General features: G+C 43.0%; 3 protein-coding genes across 7 annotated transcripts in view; 2 read left to right on the forward strand and 1 right to left on the reverse strand.

Annotated features, from left to right (window-relative positions):
- Positions 1-9,804, forward strand: part of mmp16b (matrix metallopeptidase 16b (membrane-inserted)) — a 19,762-nt gene extending 9,958 nt beyond the window's left edge. The window contains exons 4-10 of one of the 2 annotated variants that reach the window (XM_027032608.3): positions 2,406-2,725; positions 4,605-4,766; positions 5,053-5,270; positions 6,274-6,412; positions 6,798-6,948; positions 7,263-7,378; positions 7,971-9,804. In XM_027032608.3, the coding sequence (XP_026888409.1) occupies positions 2,406-2,725; positions 4,605-4,766; positions 5,053-5,270; positions 6,274-6,412; positions 6,798-6,948; positions 7,263-7,378; positions 7,971-8,335 (1,471 nt within the window). In that variant the 3' untranslated portion in view covers positions 8,336-9,804. The remainder of the gene's footprint in view (positions 1-2,405; positions 2,726-4,604; positions 4,767-5,052; positions 5,271-6,273; positions 6,413-6,797; positions 6,949-7,262; positions 7,379-7,970) is intronic. The other variant, XM_027032609.3, reaches the window with a different exon arrangement.
- A 3,686-nt stretch (positions 9,805-13,490) lies between these two features.
- pter (phosphotriesterase related) lies at positions 13,491-17,253 on the forward strand. Of its 3 annotated transcripts, none has more exons than XM_027032620.3 (5): positions 13,491-13,589; positions 14,118-14,551; positions 14,918-15,183; positions 15,387-15,527; positions 15,781-17,253. In XM_027032620.3, exons 1-5 carry the CDS (start codon positions 13,544-13,546, stop codon positions 15,989-15,991), a joined length of 1,098 nt encoding a protein of 365 aa, XP_026888421.2. In that variant the 5' UTR covers positions 13,491-13,543; the 3' UTR covers positions 15,992-17,253. The 3 variants fall into 3 exon arrangements, with proteins under 3 accessions (XP_026888421.2, XP_026888422.2, XP_026888419.2); XM_027032621.3 differs by having other exon boundaries at positions 13,515-13,580; XM_027032618.3 differs by lacking the exon at positions 13,491-13,589 and having other exon boundaries at positions 13,596-14,551.
- A 136-nt stretch (positions 17,254-17,389) lies between these two features.
- c1ql3b (complement component 1, q subcomponent-like 3b) lies at positions 17,390-20,592 on the reverse strand. 2 transcript variants are annotated; one of them, XM_081722554.1, is made up of 3 exons: positions 20,141-20,592; positions 18,312-19,152; positions 17,390-18,138 (listed from the first exon to the last, which is right to left on the reverse strand). In XM_081722554.1, the coding sequence occupies exons 2-3, from the start codon at positions 18,885-18,887 to the stop codon at positions 17,959-17,961; spliced, it is 756 nt and encodes a 251-aa protein (XP_081578680.1). In that variant the 5' UTR covers positions 18,888-19,152; positions 20,141-20,592; the 3' UTR covers positions 17,390-17,958. The 2 variants fall into 2 exon arrangements, with proteins under 2 accessions (XP_081578680.1, XP_026888423.1); XM_027032622.3 differs by lacking the exon at positions 20,141-20,592 and having other exon boundaries at positions 18,312-20,022.
- Between the last annotated feature and the right edge of the window lie 4,201 nt (positions 20,593-24,793).

Here is a 24,793-nt window from a genome sequence, read left to right on the forward strand (position 1 = left end):
ATCAGGAAAGAGTCAAACTAGGTATGACTCACTGCACTGTAGGATCCAGTTAAATAAATGGGTTTAAAAAAAACTCTCAAAAGGTTGAGCAAGCTCATTGGAAATGCATGGTGCAATTGGTATTAAAATGACCAACATTCCTGAAGATATCATTATGTTTCAGCTTTCCTGCACACGCAAAAAGATGGGGCCTCAGTTGTTAACTCCGGGCTCAAGGTCTGCTACAGAATCATGGCAGAGAAGCTGAGGCAGGCTGTTAGATCACATGTCTTCAAAAATCTTAAATCCTCTCTCCTGGACTTCACATTGTAGTTAAGATACAAACATAAAATAACCTTCAAAGAACCTTCTTCCATTTCCTGGAGATTACATTCTGCCAGCCACAGAGGAAACAGAAGGCGTCTGCACCTCATTTCAGAATCGGCCGGTTATAGCAGGTGATAACAGAAATGATTTATCCATCTCTTTCTGTTTTTTTTGTTAATTGATGGGGCACATATGCAAATAGAATGTAAATGAGGCTGAGTCCTGGCAGGAACAACCGGCCGACAGGTCTCTGAAAAGCGAGAGAAGTGAATGGTGGAGCCAAGAAAGATTTCTCTGTTTCCTTCTGTCTGTCAGTGAGAGATAAAGACCTCAATGTGCAAAGTTCAGCAAGACAGCAGAAGAAGGGCCACTTCAGAGAAGCCGGGGCTCCTTCCCCACTTCTGAGTGGATTTCTCATTTTATGCGCAGGCAGTCCATCTTCTTAATGGGCTGTTACGAGCTCGGGTCTGGTGTTTATAGAGGTTGCTGTCTTGGCCTCTTCTGACTCCAGTTGTGTGGTTATTTTTATGGTGATTCAGATGAAGACTTGGAAAGAGGAAACGTCTTGGGTGGGTGGAATAGTAAAATTTAAAAAAGGGTCAATGCCCCATTTTAAAGCAGTGGTATGGTGTCACAGTATCTCTGGTCACGGTCTGTCTGAGGGACGTACTCTGCAGCAAGACTATTATGGATCTTTCCAAACGCAGCCTTTCCACGTGGACGTAATTAAGACACGAGTTATTTGTCTGGTTCTTATCTCATGTGCTGCTAATGGTGCAACTTAAGATCTTATCAACTTTGAGTACAAAAGCTCGAAGGACATGAGGTGTGTGGCTTTGCCGTGTTATGAGCAAAAGTATCTAGCTCCAGTTCCGGTTTAACGGAGGTGCGCTTAGCCGAATTCTAGAGAAAGGGGCGCCGGTGTTTCAGTAGGGTAGAGTTCCACGCTGCAGACAAGTGTGGTTGCAGTCCCAAGTGCAGAGCAATGTTCCATTAACTGTAGGCTGTAGCCTGTGACACACCTGCCGCTACCTGTCCACTCTTCACACATGTAAACGATACAATCTGCCCTAACTTGCTCTCGATCCAGATACGGTAAGATTGGATACATGTTCCTTCCAATTCTTTTTGTATTCACGGTGTTATTCCTTTTTCTACTGCTTGCAGATTCCTGTAAGTCAGCTGGCATAAGAGCATTCGCCAAATGATTACATTTAAAAGTAAATGTAAATATTGTTGTGTCTTAGAGCAACGCGCTTTATTGTAAATTTTCAGGGTTGCCATTGTGTACCCGCTATCCCTCCAGAGTGTGCATGGAAATGAGAATCCCTCCTCAGTGGACGTTTTCTGACTAAAAGAAAGGCATAAAGAACTCGCGCAGTGTAGGCATAACCTGGATTTGAGAGACTCTGTCCCAAATCCTTCTGTACTAAGAAGTCTGTAGTGAATTAAGAAGTGACTAATGCCCTATTTGGATGGTATTGGTTTTACATGGGAGGTAGGGTAATGCAATTATGACCTGTGTCCCTTTGTGATTTTGCCTGGTCCGAATGCGCCATTCTAAGTCACCTTAACGGATTGTGTGCTCCTGCGTCAGTAAAGATTTTACCTGCTATAAAATGTCCTGTAGAAATAACACCAGGTTATTTTAATCCCATGCGAATCGCCAAGTCAGTACATATTCTGTCATATTCTGTGGAAAATGAGTTTTTGCTCTTTTCCTCACGAATGGAAAAAGACTGGCTTTGTATACTTTGGCATTTATGTGCCCAAGGCCTTCTCAGAGGAGTGATGCTTTTTCTGGCTTTACGTACATTCTACTCGGTCTACTAGTATGTAGCCTATTAATACGCAAACCCAGATTATTGTGACTATATGTGGTGTAATGTAAATATCAACATTCTGCATTGAAGATATGGGTAGCCACTCCCTCCTGTAATTTACTTTGTAATTTAAAGTAAGATTTCTTATCCCACGTGAATCAGTCATAAATGTTACAGAGGTCTTGTGTTAAAATTACTTTACTGAAATACTGGGACATACAGTGAGTCGGGAAAAATAATCCTGCTTTAAGAATTTTTTTTCTTTTTGTTTCTCAGCATAAAGAACGTGACACCTAAGGTGGGCGCACGTGAGACACACGAGGCTATCAGGAGGGCCTTTGACGTCTGGCAGGGCGTCACGCCGCTGAACTTCGAGGCCGTTCCCTACAGCGCGCTTGAGAGCGGCAAGCGCGACGTGGACATCACCATCATCTTCGCCTCTGGTTTCCATGGTGACAGCTCCCCCTTTGATGGAGAGGGAGGTTTCCTGGCCCACGCCTACTTCCCTGGGCCCGGGATAGGGGGCGACACACACTTTGACTCAGATGAACCCTGGACGCTGGGCAACCCTAACCATGATGGTGAGAGAACGGCAGGTTAGGTTTTGTTTGTTTGTTTGTTTGTTTTTCATTGTGGCTAAAAGACATTAAGTGATTTTTTGATTATTTCTATGCATTTGGTCCACAATAATATGTCAAAACCAAAGCCAGCAATATATTTTTACATAACCTGAGTAAAGTCATTTATTTGTGTTACTGTATATGCCAAGTCTATCCTGCATTCACAGAAATGGCATTATGGGAGACACAGGTAGTATTTATCTGTGTAGGGTGTAGTGCTAAAGAGCGTAGCAAAACCAGACAGCGAGTGGATCTGAGCGCTATCATCCCGACAGACAGCATTACGATGCGAATGTAGTTGCCAGTATCCATTACGTGCACAGGGGAGGAGAACGTCTTAAAAGCTCTTTGTGCCCCAGAGGACTGAGGTTATCAAAGCTAAGGTCCTCGGAGTACGTCTCACAGCAGAGTGTGGGATCTGATTACCCCTTGCCTAATGGATGCACACTATAAATGTCTTCGACAAGAGTGACTCCCCCTTCCAACACAAACGACCCCCCCCACACGTGCACACACGTGCACACACGTGCACACACGTGCACACACACAAAACCACTACCACATGCACATACCAGCACACATGCTGTGCCTGTAATGTCTTCCACGCTGGAGAATTGTCAGTGTTTAGATAAATGCTCTGTTTTCCATTGTGGGATATGATTAGTATAGCAATTTAAAACAGAGCTGGAGATTAAGAAGCATCCACTCAAACTTCAAAAGACTCTAAGGATATGGAACAGCACAATCAATCTAGCAGTATAGTAGCTCATTTAGAGCTACCTTAGTATAAAAGCTAAAATATGAGAAGAGAATCTCCTCAGTATGCCCTTCTTGTACCCCAAACTATGAGGACCTTTTTTAAAAAATATGATTTTGATCTCTAAAATTGCAAAGAACAGGCAGTGTTAAATAAAGTCTTTGAGACATATGCCTGTTGCATACAATCCAACACACAATCAAATACATGGGAGTTCATCCAGTACTGAACTGTACTCATCCCTGCATTTAATAATCACATTTATACCACCCCATTAATCACAGTTAGAGATTTTGCTAAAATTGTGCAGCCAAAAAATCTTTTTACCCTTTAATTTAGTCAGTTATCTAATTCAGTTGTCATTATGCATTTAAGTTACTGTTAGCAGTTCACTGTGGTGTTTCACAATTCCCTCAGAGGCAAACCTGAGTGCACACTACTAACTCAATGAGTCTCTTCATGCACGCCTACACTGGCTTGGTGTGTGTGTGTGTGTGTGTGTGTGTGTGTGTGTGTGTGTGTGTGTGTGTGTGTGTGCATGCATTTGTGTATTTTGTTTTCAGCGCATTCTCATGTCACTTTTCATAGCATAACATGTACCCCCCGGGTAACGACATAAATATTGAACATTCCAACTCCTGAGAATACAATTTGATGCACTGACGCACATCTATACACAAACACTCACTAGCAAAGCCCTCTTTGCCTTTAGCCTTTCACCACTGGCCATGTGGAGCACATGTGCATATATAAGGGGCAAGCGCACATACTGACAGTGGTGGCCTGCACACTGGAAGGTTGCTGCTTCGAGTCCCACCAATGCCACATTGCTGCTGTTGGGCCTTTGAGCTATCCCTTTAGCCCCCATTTACTCAAGTGGTATTCAGTCATAATTGTAAGTTGCTTTGGAAATAAATACAAAGGCCAGATGTTGTTTTGGTTGTACAGAAAACTGCAAAAAAAAAAATCCCTTATGGGAATTCGTGTGTCGATTTATCTTTGTGCTTCTGTAGTCATAGCCATGAACTAGTTTGATACAAGTGTGTGTGTGTGTGTGTGTGTGTGTGTGTATGTGTGTGTGTGTGTGTGTTATCATAGGGAATGACCTGTTCTTAGTGGCAGTACACGAACTAGGTCATGCCCTGGGACTAGAACATTCCAATGACCCCACTGCTATAATGGCCCCCTTCTACCAGTATATGGACACAGAGAGCTTCAAGCTGCCTCACGATGACCTACAGGGCATCCAAAAAATCTACGGTATGACTGAATAATTGTATTCTAAAATCCAGCATCTTATTCCAACTCTGTCCTGAAGAATACGAGCACTTTCTGTTCTCTCTTTCCTTAATGTACACAGTAAAAATATTGGGATCCTTATAAATCAATCTTCAAATTCAAATTTGATTTTATAAATGAAATTATGATCAGTAGTTTCATGTCAGGTACTGTGGACTGTTTTCAAACGTACACAGAAGGGCATAGAAGGTCACAAGCAATATTCCCCAAAATGAAGGACATGAAAAGTGATTTTTGTTGATCCCAGGTCCTCCAGACAAGAACCCTCAGCCCACCAGACTGCTTACAACAGTCCCGCCTCCACGCCTGCACCCACCATCTGATCCCCGGAAGCATGATCGCCAGAGCCGCCCTCATCGCCCACCGCACCGGTCCAAGCCCACCCACCCCAACTCCAAGCCTAACATCTGTGACGGGGGCTTCAACACGCTGGCCATCCTCAGACAAGAGCTGTTTGTCTTCAAGGTAGAACTCTTCGCTTGGACAGCGAGGGCAGAAACCACGCATGCAAACACAAAAGACATCTTGGCCTTAGAGGGACGGAATTTATTAAAGGTTTTTGTAGAGAGAGTGCAAAAGACCAACATCAGAAAAAGTGCGTGTGTGTGTGTGTGTGTGTGTGTGTGTGTGTGTGTGTGTGTGTGTGTGTGTGTTTGAGAGAGAGAGAGAGATAGCGAGAGAGAGATTAATGTTGGCAGTTCTTTCATGGCCGGGAGTACTGTAGCTGGATCGACTGACAGCTGTCAGAGAAAACTAGGTTGAAGGAATTATTTTGACACAATGGAGGGAGAAAGAAGCAGAGTGGGAGGGGCTTATTAGAGTGGAGCCTGTCCTTCACTCACCTTTCCTGTCCTGGAGTGGAATCGTTGTTGTGAGAGGTTCAGGGCAACGAGCGGCATCAAGCACCCCTTATAGCGGCCGCCGGCTACAGTGGTGAACCTAAAGGGCACTGCCTTCATTTTAACAGGGCCAGAATCAGTCTGAGACCATGTTTCAGCACCTCGGAGAGCACCCAGCAGCCCTGGGATGGCATTGATCTTTGGGAACTGCCTGCCAGCCGTCACATGCCTTACTTTTAAAAATGATTTACACAGTTTACACTGGCCAAGAGCAAAGTTGGTTTTTTTTTATTGTATCTGATAATAGGTTTGTTTTTTAGAAGCATAAGAGCTCTAAATCATTGCAAGATGGTTGGTAAGCTATTAAAATAAATAGACTCTTTTTAAAACCTACAGTGATCTGTAGACCAAGACTTGGCTAGGATTTTTTTATCTGAAAATTTTGCATATTAAAACATGAGATGTTTATATAATGATTTAAGACCGTCTGTTTAAGACAGTAATAGGCTTAAAACAGCCATAGGTAATGGTGTAATTTAATGTATATATATAAAATATAAACAGTGTCTTATGTTACAGTGTTTGTGTTGATATGCTAGTCTATGCTTTAATGGGCCCTCTCCCGTCAGGACCAGTGGTTCTGGAGGGTGCGAGATAACTCAGTGATGCCTGGCTACCCCATGCAAATCAGCAACTTTTGGAAGGGTCTGCCCCCCAAGATTGATGCAGTCTACGAGAACAGTGAAGGCAAGTTTGTCTTCTTCAAAGGTAAGACTTCACCCTGACAATTTTGGTCCACGTCAAAGATATCATTTGTTACATTAAAATAATCACATGTTTCCCTGTTAATGAAGCATTTAGCTATTTTAACATCACAGTAATGCATAACCTGTCTTAAGAGGATGGCTCATGGATAAGAGCTTTTAAGATTTCTGCATTTATCATTAGTGCTAAAAGCTGAATAAGATTTTACCGTGCACAGCCTGTCTGACATCCATATCGATTCAAGCTCACACTTTAGTCGTCTTCTAGTTCTTACATAATTGCTGCGTCTGTGGCATTCGAAACGGAGTGACCTCCTTCATGGTGTCTCTCGGTCTTTCACTCTTCCCTGTGATCACTGAGGCGGACTTCTTTCTTACCCTCTACAAAGGCCACCGGTTCTGGGTGTTCAAGGACACCACCCTGCAGCCCACGTACCCCCAGGACATCTCTCTGTTCGGTAGCGGCATGCCCACTCAAAACATTGAGACAGCCGTTTGGTGGGAGGACGTAGCCAAAACCTACTTCTTCAAAGGGGACAGGTCAATGAAACTGCCAGAGAACTCCAATCCACCATTTACACGAGCCTGCTTAGTTCAGTTTACTTAAATAGGCACACGGTAGCTAGTTGGGTTGAGTTAATCTGAGCTCCCTATACTTAAACTGTATATGTTACATTCACTAGTTTAAGTTTCAGATTGAGATCGGATAACTCAGTTGATCCAGGCAACTGTTTTTCATAAACTTATTCATGGAAGCAATTTTCATTTTAAGACCAGAACTTTTATTATTTCATATGTTATCTCACATGTAAGTGATGGTATCCAATTATGGCCTTCTTCCTCCTTTGGCTTAGGTACTGGAGGTACAATGAGGACATTAGGAGCATGGACCCTGGTTACCCCAAACCCATCACTATTTGGAAAGGCATTCCAGATTCCCCCCAGGGTGCTTTTGTGGACAAAGCTAATGGTGGGCCCTTTTCCACCCCATTTAATTTTAGCTGAGCATTGGAAGTAGTGTTCTTATTTGTGTAGTAGTGAACTCTCTATGGGACTGTTCCCACATGGTCACATTGGCCTTGGTTGTCAAAATGCAGTACATTCAGCAGTTGGCCAATGTCAGCACTGTACCTTTTATTGCAAATAAGTTCAGTGCTGTTCCTAGGTAAAATCTACACTCAATGGAGTTCTACATTACTTGATTTCATGTCAAATATAAGAACATGTCAAATTTAATAAGCATAACGTTATCATCAGAACATTGATACCAGGTGTGTTATATTGGAGATGGAACTACCCATTTCTGAGGGGGCAGTTCTGCAAGAACAGGATTTGACATCCCACGCTTAGCCCTCTACTTGAATAATTGATTATTACAAGAACACTCAGAAATAACATTGGCTAATCACTGGTATGGGACAGCTCTATGATGTTTATTAAAAATGTATCTATAACCTTAAACACTGCAACCTGCTGATGTGAGAACATTATCATTTTTAATCGTGTGTACTCCTGTATATAATATTTAATAGTACGTCTTTTCCCTCTGATGACCACTATAGGCTTTACGTATTTCTACAAGGGGAAAGAGTACTGGAAGTTCAATAACCGCAGGCTGCACGTGGAGGCCGGCTACCCCAGGTCCATCCTGCGGGATTTCATGGGCTGCGACGGCCTCCCGTCAGACCCGGACTGGGACTGGAACCCTCCTCAAGAGGAAGAGCCCCCCAACTACGAGCAGGACGATGTGGACATCGTCCGCAAGCTGGAGGGCACAGGCGGCGCCGAGAAGGCAGTGGCCATCGCCATCCCCTGTGTGCTGGCCCTGTGCATGATGGTCCTGCTGCACACCGTCTTCCGTGTCAAGAGGAAGGACACCCAAAGGCACATACTCTACTGCAAGCGCTCCATGCAGGAATGGGTCTGAAAAGGAGGAGGTCCACCCTCCCTCTCCACCCCAACATTTTCTTGTCATGTCTGACTTGTCACAGGACTCCTTGTCACATCTGAAGCCTCCTTAGCTAAGAGGAGCATACCGTTGCCTTTCTCCTGAGGGGAGGTGTTGAACAAGTCTCTCACCTTCGGGTGCAGAGAAGGGAGCTGGGGGAAGATGCCGCGCCCACGTCCTCCTGGTTTTCGTCCAAGGAGGTGCTGTGTTGTTGTGTGTGTGATGTCAGGCCTCCGGCGCCAGCTATTCGAAGCCGTTTTGAGACTTCAGGACTTCTCTGTCTTTGTCAGATCTCAGAGTAACTTTCAACAGTTCATCGTCGGACGGATGCTTTCAGACTAAAATTAAGTCTCCCCTGGCTTCTTATATCATTACCACATAAAGCGTGGACCTTTCAGAATACTGGATTATGTTAAAAAAAAAAAAAAAAACCTGCCACACGAACCAAAGTGTCCAAAGAGACTTGCTCTGCTCGTTTTTAGCATTCTAATCAACTTGCCCCACTGGTATCCATTTTAGCGTGAACTGACTTTGCGATCATTTTCAGGTTTTTATGCTACAAAAACATTCATGGAAATCAACCAGAAATAACTGCTGTGGCAATCTCCAACAAAGGGATGTAGACTCTACCTGCAATATTCTGTTGAATGCCTTAACCACACATCTATGGTATTGCAACAGTATACGTGTGCCTGTGTGAATGCAGCTGTATACATGTATAAAGACTGAGTCAGGGATGCCTGCTATCCATGATCTCCAAGCCTGTATTTGAAAGGCTTTGAAACCACTAACCTAAGCATAATGACTGCAAATGCGGGATAGTGAGAAAGTGCTTCCAGGTTGAATTTTGAATTGAACTGTTCCCTAAGGAAAATTCTAAAAGTTGTTGTCATGCCGAGTAATTCACATAATATTCTGTAATATCATGTAGAACAGACTGTCAGTAATGTAGCCATGTAGCCAGATTGGACCCATTAAAATTAGAATAGTGCAACATGCACCACATTTGATCAGATACTGCACTGAACTAAAGGAGTGTATGCAGTTAGAATACACCCACTGAAGTTATGTTCCATTCTGATTTGTACGTGCCGCTAAAACTGTAAAAAAAAAAAAAAAAAAAGTCAAACGGCAGTGTAAGGCTTAGAACACTGATAATCATTTATTGTGGTTTTTTTTATAGGCGACAATATTTAACTGGTTTAAGGGGGAAACTGTAAAAATTAGTCAAAGGAAATAGTAAAACAACAAGCAATTTGTGGTGTTCGGTATAGCTCTTTCAAATATGTAGACCAGGTGAAGAGTGCATTTACTAGTACGTTTTTTTCCCAGTAATTTGGACTATGAAATGCAATTTCCATTCTGCAGAACTCACCGATCTCTTACCGCAAGTAATCCGACACTGTCGCACGCCTTGTTTTTCTATCTTTCAGCCATTCGCTGTTGCCCCCCCCCCCCCCCCCCCAAAAAAAAAGCCCAAACCCACCCCCTTGCTTTTTAAACCAAGGGATCTTTTGTTCTCCGAACCCATCGCGGACTGGTAAGGGATGCGCGGCTGTTAAAATCTCTAGCAGGTGACCGTCTGTCGCCACACTATTCAAATAACATCTTCCGCAGGTCTCACGATCACGAATACGAACGTAATTACCGATATGGCAGTTTTCGACGTACTTGCCCATCTCTGCCTTGGACGCCAGATGTGTATATGAACATGCTGTATATATATATATATATATCATGTAGTATCTTGAATGTGAATGTGAAGGGCAGATTATTTATATACATAAATGCTAAAGTAACAAATATCGCTCAGATCGGTGTATGTCATTCTGTTCAGTAGAACAACTTTGTGCAAATTATGCGCTATGCCTCATCCATTTGTTGCTTCAAAGGTAGCTACACGAAATTGGATTGTTCATCAAATCTCAAATTCAACAGTAAAATACAAAAACTGAAAAAAATCAGTAACTTTATACCAGGTTTCATGTTCATATCTCAAATTGTGCAGGGCACAGTGCAGTGATAGCCCTACAGGGCAAAGCCATAACAAGGTTTGATAAACTACAGATTCAAACATAAAAGGTAGCCTGTGTGGCTACTAATACCAACACACGGGACCAGGAGGTAACCAGCAGCTTCGTCATCTTATTCTAATACGACTAGTGCTTGTTGCATTACTAAGTCCAAGCAGATGCACGCAACTGGTGTGCAGTATTACAAGGGGTAATTTGGTGTGCCAACGAGTCCCAGAAGCAGAACTGAACAGTGTCTATTTATAACTGCAAATATTATTCATATATATATATATATATATATATATATATATATATATATATATATTCCTCTCAATTAAGGATGAGATCTAATGTCTTCTATGTAATTTATTAAGATTTAATTCTAAATAAATGCAGATGAATATAATTACATTTTGAAGGTTTTGACGAATAGTGGATGAATGACAAACAATAAATAAATACATTTATTGACTGGTGAAACAACTTGGCAATGCAGTAAAGCAGATTTTTCGAGGTCTCCTAAAATATCCTTTTCCCGTGTAATTTATCCGAACAATAATGTTAACACCATGTCTGTCACTGCAGCAGTAAGTGTGAGAAGACTCATAACAAACAGTCTGGTCTACTCAAATATGATTACGTTCACACCCCGTACCGAATTAGCAAAAGATTAATGTTACTGCACAGTAAAAACAAACAAAATGACAAACCAAAAAACAAACAAACAAACAATTAAACCATTATTTTGGCTTGGTTTTGTATGGCCATCAGGCTTTTATTCTTTGTTCTTCATTGGCTACATGTCCTCTCCTTTAAATTGGACCTCAGATGCACTTACACGTTTCCTACCAGCAGAGGACAGCAGTTCCTTAGAAAAATCTAAGACAAACAACGTCGTTCTCAAACATCCGAAACTTTAAAGCATAAAACAGAAGGTATGCTGTAGTGGAGCCGTTATTGCTGCGTCCCAACCAGCGACGCCAATGACAAATCTTTTCCTATTCCCTGCAGAGAACATCTTTACTCTCCTATTTTGTGCCTGTCCATATGAAAGTAAAATTAGGCGTACGCTACAGAAGGCATAGCTAAAGTCGTACATAGTGGTGTTTGTCATTGACACAGCGGGTGCTTTGTGCTTCTGAGAGTTGAAAACAATCTGCAGAAGAGCGTCTTCCACCCCTCCCCCTCTCAGCCGAGGGCCCATACGGAGCACGGGGGACTCTTCATAAATTAGTCTGGTGTCCTGCTGACAGATCTCAGTGGTGGATGAGGTGTTTTTCCTCATAAGTCTATCTCAGAATTCTTCCTTCCCTATTATACAAAACCGTCAGGGTGGCGAATTACAACACGAGTTATTGTATAACTAGACACATGACTGAAAGTCAAGGTAATGTCATGGTTGTTCATAACACCATTCAACGTTCAAATGGTTAAACTCTCCTCTTATAAACATGTATCCTTTAACATTCATATTGAACACATGGTACTCAAGGGCTTGGTAGTCATTTTTTAATCCACCCTAAACCACCTGAATGAGTTGTGCTCACACAATGGTAAATCATTCTCACAAACTGTTTGTGTTGCGACTGGAAAAATGCACTTCGGACCAGAGTTGTTTCCAAGGGCCAGATTTGAGAGCCTTGTCTAACATTATGTCATGGCGTTCCATCTTTCTTTTCCCGTTTCTGTTCTCGGACATGTGCCTGCGGCAGCATCGTCAGCCTTTGATGCAGGCATGAGTGCATCTGTTTCAGGCACTTCAGGCATGATCTCATTCCCTGGCAAAGGTATCTATCGCTCGCACACACACGCACGTGCGCGCATGTACACACACACAAACACACACAAACACACTCTTCACGCAACTAACCATGTGCTACGATATAGTCACACCCCAGCCATCTTCTCAGTCACACTCATGACATCTTCAACTTCTGTAAACAGATCCGAATGCCTCTGAGTTCACGCAGCCGAAGTGGAGAGTTTGTCCTAAGCTTATCTGCACCTGAGGCCTCAGTGCCGTGCAAATTCTGGGTAATCAATTGCTCCGAGCATCTGCACATACCCTTGATCCACCATGAAAGTCAAATCCTTGTTCAAGCAAGATAGCAAAATTCATCACAACTGCAGAGATCACAGAGTAGGGTTTTGTTATTGAAAATAGCAACAAAACAAAAAGGTATTCCCACAGCTGATGGCATCTGTCAATACAGCAAGGCAAATATCTAAAATACACTCACGCCCTGTGAGCTACTAATGTTACGTCTGGCCCTGGTGAAGCATATCCCGACGTCCCACTCATCTCTAACAAACATCTGCTGGAAAAAGTACATGATACTCCTTTCCTGCTATTGTGACCTAATTAAAGCTCGCAGCTTTTAGTTACTTTTGATACCACAGGCCCAAAGAAATATGAGGCTAAACTACACCTCAAGGGCATGTTTTCTGCAAAGAGTTCATGACCAGACTGAGAATAAAAAGGAGCGTCTGCAGAGACGATAATTAAAAGTGAATTTTACCACAAGACTGAAGTTAATCTGATCACCATTAGATTGAAATGGAAAGAAAATGCATAAAACCAAATTAAAGGTTCCTCCACTTTGATATACTGTGAAAAAGCTGAAAGGTGAAGGGTCTAGTGGATGGACCCTTTTATCAGCACTAAACTGATAGGGGGTTCAGGCTTATTTTGTGTCCAATAAGGAGAGAATTGAAGTCGTCTCACACAATTTGCAGGACATCGACAATGAATAGATTCATTCTTGTTCTGCCCCCTGCTAATTTTCTACAGAGAGTGAATCGCGTTGCTGGTCAGATGACTCCCAGAGACCTGTCACTTCTCATCACATCACAATGACAGAGAAAGGCCTCTAATTCTATTCCATAATTATCATACTGACAATAGGTCATCAACTAATTAATCAATTAATGGATTAATTCATTTGGATAGTTATTAGTTTTAGTATGCTCATATTAGTTGTAATCCATTTGCAATCCATTACGATAGACAGAATGACTGTTGTAACTTTTGAACGAGCTAGAGCTGTAGTCATAAGCAGTGGACAACAGATCTATCCTGCCCTCATATGGTCGTGAAAGAAACGGACATCTCGCGATACTTTTAGTTCTCGCAACTTCTTGAACGCTGGCTGCAGGAGTAGGTTTTGCATTTATGACAGAAAGCGAAGGCGAAACCAAGTTTTCCGCAAGTATTGCAGGTTCAGTGTTCGTTGTAGTGTTGTCTCACGATATGCTTTTCCATTTGGTGATTTCTACAAAAAAAAAATTAAAAATCTGATTTTCGATGTATCTTACGGGTTGTTTGAGATAAGTTAAACATCTATAAGTTAATTAAATGCGTGCTGCCATTTATTGTAGGTTGCTGCACAGAGTTTTAGCACTACAAACATATTTCCATTCATTTCATTTCAGCCTAGATTCATCGTTAGCTAGCTCTTTTGAGTGGTAGCTAAAAAAAGTTATTGCAGTTAATGCCTGTATTTAGCCCGTGAGGATTTAGGCTACTAGCTTCTGTTTATATCTTTTATTATTTTATTAAGGAATTCGTTTGTGTTCTGGTGTTAGTAGTTGCATTATAAGTAGGAAAGTCATGTATTTAATTAATTTATTTCCGGTCTTTATCCACCGAACTAGAATCCTCTATTGCAACAATAACCGGAATGTGCAAGGTGACTCAGTCAGTTCAAAGATCACGGAGAGGCCGCCTCCATTTGTTTACTTTTCAGCCATGTTATCTCTGACCGGCAAGGTTTTAACGGTGCTGGGCCCAGTCGAACCAGAGCAGCTGGGCCGAACCATGACCCACGAGCACCTGACCTTGACATTTGAGTGCTGCTACTGCCCGCCAGCCACGGGCGAGGAGGCTGCTGCCTTGGCTCCCATTGAGCTGAAGAACCTTCACTGGCTCCAACAGAACCCGTACAGTCACCATGAGAACCTGCTGCTGTGCCAGGAGACGAATGCAGTAAGGGACGAGCTGCTCCGCTACCGGAAGGCAGGAGGGGGCACCATTGTGGAAAACACCACCACCGGCATATCTCGGGACCTGCCTGTGTTACAGCAGCTGGCAAAGGACACAGGGGTGCACATCGTGGCAGGGGCCGGGTACTACGTGGATGTCACTCACTCTGATGAAACCAAGAAGATGATGGTGGAAGAGGTGTGTGTGCACCTGTTACATTTACAGCATTAAGCTGATGCTTTTATCCAAAGCAACTTACAATTATGACTGAGTACAACTTGAGCAATTGAGGGTTCAGGACCCAACAGTGGGGCTTGAACCAGCAACCTTCCAATTACAAGTAAAGTACCTTAACCACTGAGGTACCACTGGCCCGCTGTTACTGTGAATGCTCCTCAGGGTCATAAAGGGACACTTTTTTCCCCCTTTACCATGCAGTATGTACTCACATGCTACAAAAGAGCCGGAAGCTATGTTGTCTGGTCTGTAATCTTTTTTACTCCTCTGTCGTCAGTCAGGTTTTACATGATTTAATGCTGTTCATTCCCCCCCCCCCAACAAAAGCTTACCGATATCATCATAAATGAAGTGCTACATGGGGCGGACGGCACAGATATTCGCTGTGGCGTGATTGGAGAGATTGGCACGAGCTGGCCAATAACTGAGAGTGAGAAGAAGGTCCTGCGTGCTGCTGCCCACGCTCAGACTCAGCTGGGATGTCCCGTCATCATCCACCCCGGGCGGAACCCTGCCGCTCCCGGAGAGGTGGTTCGAGTCCTCCAGGAGGCTGGAGGAGATATTTCCAAAACCGTTATGTCTCATCTGGACAGGTGAGGCGCTTTTCTGGAATGGCTTTGGGAAGGTTGGGAAACTATCTACAACCAGTATGGTATTTTCAGAATGTATGGTCCAGAATTCATAGGAGCTCTACAATGTTGCATTGTTTATAGGTAAAGAATTCTCTTCAACAAGATTTTTTTCCCAGTCCTATTGATGCTGATGTGTTTATGGTTCACACATTTGGTCTTTTCAGAACAATATTAGACCGTGGAGAACTGCTGGAGTTTGCAAAATTGGGAAGTTACCTTGAGTATGACCTCTTTGGCACAGAGGTGCTGAACTATGCCTTTAACCTTGTGGTCGACATGCCCAGTGACAGCCAGAGGGTTCAAACGTAAGTACCAGAAAGGACACAGACTGTATCATATGCATCCTTGTCATTCAGTTTACTTCAATGAAGTAGATATGGCATGTTCAGAATAGCAGGAAATAGTTCAAATAACCAACTATGGGAAGGTCTACCTAAAGTGAAACTTATTTTCATGGTAGACATTTATCAACATGCTTATTGGTTATTAGTATATTGTCTTGTGCCTCAGGTATGTTTATGGTTACATTGGTTTAAGTGTTAGGTGTGACTCTTATAGCTTGGCGTTCCTAATTAAAGAGGGCTATGAGGACAGAATGCTCATCTCTCATGACATCCACACCAAGAATCGCCTGACCAAATATGGTGGCCATGGATACTCCCACATCCTGAGAAACATTGTGCCAAAAATGCTTTCCAGGGGCATCAGCCAAAACCAGGTAGACAAAATACTGATAGACAACCCCAAGAACTGGTTAACCTTTAAATAGATACAACTAACACTGAATGGATTGTAAATACGCGAAACCAAGGACGCTGTGATGATCTGAAATTGTTTTTTTACCTTTTGATGCTAGCCTTCCACTTTGATGCAGTTAACATCTTAGGGGAGATAAACTGAACAGAAATCTATGGGTGGTGACTCATCCGTAGCAGATGAAGCAATCACATGATCATTCGGTGTGTGTTTATAAAATCGTGCATGTCCAAAGTAGAGATTTCACCTTGATTACAACACATGTTATCTAATTTCTTTTTTTAAAGACTTCAAGTAGGGTTCAGTTTGTTGTTGCGTAATGTTCTGTGTTATACCAATGGCAGAAAGGCTTGATTAATTAGGAACATATTAAACTAATGGCCTCATTTCAGTTGAGCAAGATTATGATTGAACAAAGAAGTTAATGATTTTCAAATAGGCACAAAGATTGATGAGACATCCACTTTTACATCAACACCTTCCGATAAGCATCCTTCCTCAATGGGACTTAAAATAATAGGGATCTTAACGTCAAAAACACATTTAGACTTTAATGAACTATACATGTGATTCTTTCCTACAAGGATAAAAGCCTAATTAAAATGCAGTCCAACAGCACTTAATTTCAAAGCAATGGCTACACGTGCAAACTGCAGGAAAATAAATGGTGCACGTCAGGCAAGTGAGTAGCTTACCTTGTCAGTCAAGTTAAAGGGAACACATGCATTTTCTAACAATTGAATGTTCACCACTAATGCCTTGTGAAGTCATTTGTTTGAGGTGTCCACATCCAATGTGCACAGCCAATATCGACGAGTCTTTATTCCAAGGGCATTAGGAGAAGACACAGATTCCTTTTTATTCTATTTTTTTTTTATTGTTGTTGCTTCCACAGTGCAAAATCAGAGAGCACTAGTTCACAAGTGACTTGCCCTGGGCTCTTGTTGGATATCTCAGTCCTGAGCCAAGATAAGAGTGTGCTATATTCTGAATGACACCTTTTTAGGGTGAGAGTTGCTTGAGTTGATGGGTTGTCACGACAACCATATAAATGGAAAAGTGAATGTATTATTATCATTATTATTACTATGTATTATTACTATGAAGTATTAGTGCTTTCTGCATCAAACTATTGAATTGTGGCAATGAATTTAAGCCTGTTTCAAATCTCTCTGTTAACTAGTGTCATAATTGCAGTCCATCACTTAACCTTTCACTGACCCCAAGATTGCCTTACAATACCAGCAGGGAACGTTCTTTATTTTAGAATGCATTAAAGGTGTTTAATGTTTATATGATCTTTCAAGGACGTCGAAAATCATTCCAATATGAATGACATAATGTGAGATGTCGTATTGTTTGTTTTCTCATGACAAACCTGCGCAGATCAATAAAATCATATCAAACTTAGTTTGATTTGTTATTGGAAGATGCGTTTATTTTGTCTGCTTGATATATTTTAGAGTAAAGTTTAAAACAAACCAAACATACCATAACTGCAGCACGGTAACCAAATGACACATCTGATAACTGCTGTAACCCTTAATAAGTGTCTACCCTAGATCCGAGTTTAAGACATGGTTGTTGGAACACACAACAGACTCAAAACTAGTCAACAACAACACCGAATGGCAGATTATTCTTTTACCTTTCTTTCTTATACATCACAGTGATTTGTCTAAAATCTAATTTGTGAATTAGTCACATGCGTAAGCGCGTTGTTTCCGACTTCAGATGATCCTGTTTTCTCATTGTCGCCTTCAGCGACAAGTTAATGTTCATGAAACGGTGTGGGGGATTTCACAGAGTTTTTGTTTTAAGATATCATAACCATCTTCTCCATCTTTACAGATGGTAACGTATGGTTTCTAGCGAGCGGTATAGGTCTGTTGTTCTTTTACAGGTCGCCACGCTAACGCGTGAGAAGCCGGGAGCGTATGCACGCCAAACATTCGCGTGAGCCAAAGGTGCCGGCACGCGTTAGTCGGCGTAAATCATGAAACCCGAGAACGTGCTGTATTTGTTGTTGTTTCCGCCATGTGCCTTGCCCCCGTCTAACTTGATGTAGATTTCGTCGCCAGGCTCCAAGTGTAATACAACGCTGTTACTGGCATAGTCGTAGTTCTGATCTGCGTCCTGCGCAATTGCGCTTGCCCGCACCTTGGAAAAACAAATGTAAACAGCCTTAGAATGTTTCAAACATTACAATCTTTGCTGATATTTTTAGATTCACTTATATGCTATTCTAAACAAATGATTTTGACAAATAAAAAATTGTATTTTGGCTGACTATAAAGTAAAACACTCCGTGATCGTCGCACTAACAGACATACCTGGTTATTTTTGCACAGATCAGCCCACATGCTGGTCCCGTCTCCTCCTCGCATCAGCACGTGGTATACGAAGAAATAGATTCCCGGGATGGAGCAAGTAAATTTACCTGTCGATGGGTCGTAATGGTTGCCCAGGTTGGTAACCACGTCATCGAATTTCAGCACCTCGTACCCCTCGTGTTGCTTTTTGAGCCCGGCGTAGAATGCGATTTTGGGGACCGTGTTGTACGTTGCTGCACTTATGACACCAGTTACTCCACTCGTTCCTGGCGGTCCAGGCAAACCGGGTGGTCCGGGTTCTCCTACCTTCCCTGGCGGGCCTGGGGGTCCGGGGGGACCCGGCAGACCTCGTGGTCCAATGCGTCCTGTGCGTCCGGGTTCCCCCTTTGGACCACGAATGAAGGTTGTTGGGGACTGAACCAGTCGGTTGTCGCGGGCATCTCCTGTTGCGGAAACCGGAGACTTGGTCCCGTAGGGATCACAAACCATCCGACAGGCGCCGAGCATCTCGTAGCGCGCGTCCATTCCGGCCGCGTTAACCAAGACCGGGATCAAAATCACCAACACGAGCACCATGACAACACCGAGCACGCCGGTCGCAATCACGCGCGTCCTGACGCCAAGCCGTGTCAGCACTGGGCGCTCCTCGTGCCTCGTTTTGCCCGCAATCTTGCTATAAAGTGTGATGCCTCGATCGAGAATCGTTCTTTTTTTTTTTTCACTCCCAGTAAATGTATTTAGTTAACAACCACAACTAACTGATATAGTTCATCCCGCTCTCAACCTATACAGTTGGTGCTGTGTGGTCGTTGGTGCTGTCCGAACGGCGAGTTCCTTGAGGCTAGAAAGAGGACAAATGAGAGTTATAGATGAGCGCTGAACAGAAGAGCGCGAAAAGGACTACATCCCTGTTATCACACCTACCTGAACAGGGGAGGAGAGAGAGAAGGTAGGGGAGAGTGAGAATGAGTTTGAATGACAAGTAATACTTCACAAGTTATCAAACTGAGTGACTTCCCATATTAAGGATTCTATAGTTCCACCACAAACCAAATTGCATTTTACATTTTATTTAATATTTGTTGCCTATGAATTATGTTTTGCACTGTTCTTGCATTTTACCATTGTAAGATGCCTTTTTTTTTTTAACGTCATAATAAGTAGTAGTCAGTTACTACTGTATATATATTAAAGCCAATGCATGATGGACTCTGCAGCTTCAAACCGCTTTTTTTTTATAGTCCCATAAAGTTAGAGGTCAAACCCATGGGAAATTCAAATTGATCCCCTGGGCATACTTTACATCCAGACAAAGCTAGCATTTGTCCAAGCATCCCTAAACCACAGAGAGAGAAAGAAACAAACATAAGCCACTGCTTTGCAAAAGCACAGACATTCCCCAAGGACCAAGTGACCCAGATGTGCACATTAGTAGCTATTGATAATAATAATGCCAAATTAATATATATTTTTGCTTGATTTGAACCTGTTGGCCAAAAGCTACACAGTGTGTTCATTCTTATGAAAATGAGAAACTTTGGGGTAAATATTTAGGTACCATCTAATATGACTCTCTCAGGTAAAAGTTTTGCCTTGACAGCAGCAGTTTTGAACAGAGCCTGATAATGTGATTTAAGAACTGCAAGCTTTGTTAATTGTGTGACAGGCTTTTAAAATTTGTGCTACAGCATTAGTAAAGCTTTTATTCCTTTGTCCCTGCTTTTTTTTTTTTTATAATGATACCAGCCAAATGCAGTGCAGTGTACACGCAAATCCTCTGTGAGGAAAGTTGTTGCAAAATATTGCATAAGAGTAACATGAACGCTCACCCGTTTAAACCCACGCCCACGGGCGCGGGCACGACTGCTCTGAGTCAGTGATCACTTGTTGCCTGTCTCTTTCCATCCAGCTGGCACACGCCGTCTCTTACTCAGTGCAATTGGATGGTCAGCGGCGACTGTGAGTCACATGGCATCTTCAGATGCACAGCCGCACTCCAGACAGATCTCTGAAAGCTCCTTCACTTTAGAGCCCTTTCGAGTGCGTGCCAGCCCACCTGTTGCACAGTTTATGTTTGCCGCCTGTAAACTTTCAAAGGTCAGCCACTGACCGCCGGCGGCTGGATGTTTTTTTGTGGTGGATCGCTCCTATTCCAGCGGTCACACTGAGAGATGTAAAATCCCCACACCGACCCTGATGACAAACCAGCTCAACTCTACTACACCACTACCATATCCTTGTTAATGCAATGTTGAGAATAGACCACCACTCAAATCGTATCCAGTCAGCGCTGGACCTATGCAAAAAAACAAACAAACAAATAACAAAAACACTGACCCGTGATGAAGAGGCTGGCTGATGAATTGTGTTTGCTAACAGACAGAGTGTTTAATTTTACACTTAAGCATTTATATAAGATAGGTTCAGCTAATAAAGTGATTGTAGTGATTTTGTTCAGTGATTGTAGATATAAGGTGTTGCTAATAAGGTGTATATTCAAAAATATTTGTCTTCCTAGTCTCTAAGAGCAAGCTTTCCCCACATAATCGAATGTTAACACCTTTAACACTGTTCATCATTATGAGTGGTATTTTGTCATTGCACTTTGAACTAGCACTTGTTTATGTTTGGTCCTCAGAATAATTGTTACTTGATGCGTTTACCCTGCTTTCATCTTGCCCTCTTCGGGTTGTTGTCTGGCTGATTTATGGCACTGTCAGCTGTTTAACCGGGACAGATGTGGAGAAATGACGGCAGGTGCAGTTGCAAGTTTTGATTCAGCCATGGATTGTTGTTGGCTGACTCCTGGTTTACGTCTTGCTTCATGCATGTGGGAAACTTCAGGGCCGGCGAGCAATTAGATTGTTGGCCAGATGTGGGAGCTGGAGAAACCGCTGGAATCATGCCAGATCTGGGCCAGAATGTGTTTGCAAAGTGGGTTCAATGTAACAATAATGCCAACTGTTTTATGAAATAAATGAAGGCTGTGAAAACTCCATTTTGTCGGCATTTAGCTTTTAACCCAAACAAAATTCCCACAGATATTGCTCACTGGACCTTTTTTTAGCCAATGGGCTGCAGTTTGCTATTCTAGCCATTTCTTGACTGCATAGTTTGGGATTATCTGGCAATCAAGAATACTTTTGAAATACTCTATAAGCAGCCTCCAGTAGCAGTGCAGCAGCTGCAACGATGTGCGATTAGTGTTCTCCTCAGAACATGCTGAACCCCTCCACATAAGCAAATGGTTTAGTTCATGATGTTGTTCTTCATTTCTGGTCATTAAAGTGTGCAGCTGCTTGTTCATCTGACATATGGGTAGGACAGCACAGCAGACCTTTCAGTTGCTTGTTTGAAAATAGCATGCAATTTATGGACTTGAATAAAACATGCAAGCAAACTCTTAGCAAAGACTGGTCAAACATCAATCTATGGGTTTTTTTTTCAATTATGTTAATGTGCTCAGACACTGCACCATCAATCTGCAGTCGATTTGTCAGTTTTAAGGGCTCACTCATGAAATATTCATGACAAAGTCCGTAAACAGAATATACACTTTGTAAAGAGCTGCCAAAAGCTGACAGACAAACAGCGCGTTTTACAAACATGGGGGAATGAGACTGAATTTTGCTCTCAAACCCCAATAACAAAACCTATGTGGTCTTTCCCAGACCCAAAAAGTGCATCTTCTGTCAACGCCCCAAGAATTTAGAAATAGCTGAGCTATGTTATGGCTATCAATTTGGATATCAGTTTTAAGTCTCTCCAAACATGGCACCAAGCAAGAATTCAATCTGTCATTAGATAGTGTGGATCGTGTTTGGCGGGGTTTTTTTCCGCCCCTTTCTTCAATGGGAGACGTTGGCTATGGTTCGTCACCTCCCGCTCACCCGCTGCTTTCTGATGAGCAGATTCCCGCTGAAGCCTTAGCACAGTTCCTCGCGCTTCGCTCGAGCACAGATAAGACCGGAGGAAGAGTAGGTGTGACCACGCCGTCACCCCCTCAAAGCATGTCGTCCTACTGGGCCGCCACTCACTCCCGCCGAGGTATGAGTTTCAGCGTTTATGTAACCGCGCAAAACGCGTGCCCGCTCACGGCTGCCGGAGCAAAACACTCGCGTGCGCCTCTTCCCCAGGTGCGCCAGAATATATTTGGATGAGAATGACCGAAATTTCACGTGCCAGCCGTTTCACGTAGACTGTGCCCCTTAACTTTCGGTTAACAAACTTGGACATTTGATCCACTCGCGTAATTTAATGGATGTGCTCTGGGATCGATTAATTACAAGGTGCATTTCTAAGACAACAGGAGAGTAGTCACTATTCGAAAACATCGAATATAAGATTTATTACCTGAAGGGTGCTACCTTTCTGGCTTTTTGTCATCCCTTCAAACTTCATTTCCAAGATGGACCAAATCAATGGAGCCTGTGGGAACGGACAGCAACCTGAAGGAATCGAGGGAAATGTAGAATATTAATTGCCATACAGGAAGGGCTTTAATATTGGGCAGTCTGTGCACAATGTAGGAATCAGGGAAGAAAGGTTGTCTGGGTCTCAGATGTTTTCTTTAAAGTACCGCTACTGTAAAACAAACACTTTAATTGTGGTTGATTGTTGATTGTGAATGTGTGTATGCAGGAATGTCTGTTGTTCATGTATGTTGTTAGGGGTGGGATGTGGGGGGTTGGGCTCTCATAAGTCCACGACCTGTCCCTGTATGCACGAAGACACGCAAGCTCATAATCCTGGATTTTGCTTCTCATGCCAATACAGTTGAGCTCTGCATTTTTATGTTGAAAAAAGTGTGAAAGGATAGCTAATCACTAGAAATGAGAATCACATGCCTACAGTTATCATTACAGGTTCTGTTTTAAAAGCAGCTTTTAAAATGCCCTGTATACATGTTATAAAAATAGCCTAGACAAAGACTCAGGTTGTGATAACACCTGTGCGCCATTTGGGGAGGTTTTCACCCCCTGCCCCTTCAACAGACGCCATATACATGAGTTTAGACGTCTGTCACTGAGTGTATCAATAAACAGGTGTCCTCAGGCTTTAGGGCGTTGGTCAAGGATCTCCCGCAATTTTCACCGTGGGTGCATTTTTCCACACCTGTGAAATAAACACTGACCTGGAATCGACGCCCGATCATCCCCCTGGAAAGTCCTCTACCCCAGAGTTGCAGACATTGCGTGGCCAAGGTGTTGCTGACCAGTGCCGCAGGGCTCGGGTCATCTCCCTGCCCACCGGAGCCTTATGTAATAGGTGCGCATGATCACAAAATCCCTGCTGGGTGTGAACTCCTCAGGACTGGCACGAGCCCATACCATGTCTCTCCCCTTCTGCCGATGTACCAGTCCGTGGCAGAGGGGAGGCATTAGTAATCCAGGCAGAGTGCCGGGGGGCCTCAGAGACAGCATGGGCCAACAGCAAGATGGGAAAACATGCGTGATGCATGCATGTGCCGCATGATCGCTGACTTGACTGATGGCAAACTAACAAAACAAAGTGGCACTTCTCAAAGGTGCCGGCCAGGTTGAATCTGTTTTTTGGTTTGCTGCACAGAGAGAGACTTTTTTTTTTTTCCAGTTCGCGTCTCTAAATGCAAAGGCCAGTTTTGCCTAAAACCTCTTGAAACGTTTTCTGATGCTCTAATTACTTGCTGTCATTGCTTACAGAATCCAGAACTCCCTCATGCCAGCTCATGAGAGTCGTAGTTCAGGATGTGTCGGCGAGCAATTGTTTTGTGAAATCATAGTTCATATAAAGTTGCCCTAAACCAAGGTCACTTCAAAAAATTTTAGGACACCTTTTAACATGTTGCGTAACTGTCGCATTGTTCTCCCGCGTTATTTGTACCATCTGACGATGTATAGCATCTGAGGGTCGGTGCCTATCTGGCCAAGTGCTCTATTTTGAGCACAGGCGGATGCGTTTAGTATCTAGTCTAATCAAGCGCAAGGCCGTCGGCAGCACGCCGTGGCTGGCGCGCCCCGTTTCCAGATTGCGGTGTACGTTTTGTGAGGAGGGACGTCAAACATCAAACCAGGTACCGAAGAGCGAAGGGCCAAGTTCAAGGCAAGAGACGCAGAGAACAATGGAACCACTGATTGGCATTCAGACTCTCCCTGCCTACTGGTTAAACGCTCATGTTTGTAATGGCGGCAGGCTGTCAAACCCGGGGCTTAATTGTCTTGTAATTGTAGACGGCTTCCCGAGAGAATGGCATGGGAGAAAGGAAACCGAACGATAGAAGATAAAAAGAACATCTGAATAAAAAATATCTATTTGTTGGAGTCCATATTTTTAAAATATTGTAGCAGTAGAAAACAGGAAATGACTCCGGGGTTCCTGTGTAGTCATGATCATAGTGAGATGCCCACTTGCACGTCACACGTCAGAAAAATGAACATAACCTCCTTCATGGCTACACATATATCAACTTCACAAAAGCTGGAATCGATCAAAAAGCAGCCTTG

The sequence above is a fragment of the Electrophorus electricus genome, chromosome 11, assembly GCF_041902795.1.
Source record: "Electrophorus electricus isolate QZ-2024a chromosome 11, ASM4190279v1, whole genome shotgun sequence".
NCBI classification, from domain to species: Eukaryota; Metazoa; Chordata; class Actinopteri; order Gymnotiformes; family Gymnotidae; genus Electrophorus; species Electrophorus electricus.

Coding starts and splice junctions, on each gene's coding strand:
- c1ql3b (XM_081722554.1), bottom strand. CDS start 18,887: ATGGTGCTCGTGTTGGTGATTTTGATCCCGGTCTTGGTTAACGCGGCC. Junction 18,139..18,311: donor ATCTGTGCAAAAATAACCAG/GTATGTCTGTTA, acceptor TGTTTTTCCAAG/GTGCGGGCAAGCGCAATTGC.
- pter (XM_027032618.3), top strand. CDS start 13,982: ATGTATTTAATTAATTTATTTCCGGTCTTTATCCACCGAACTAGAATC. Junction 14,552..14,917: donor AGAAGATGATGGTGGAAGAG/GTGTGTGTGCAC, acceptor CCCCAACAAAAG/CTTACCGATATCATCATAAA. Junction 15,184..15,386: donor GTTATGTCTCATCTGGACAG/GTGAGGCGCTTT, acceptor TGGTCTTTTCAG/AACAATATTAGACCGTGGAG.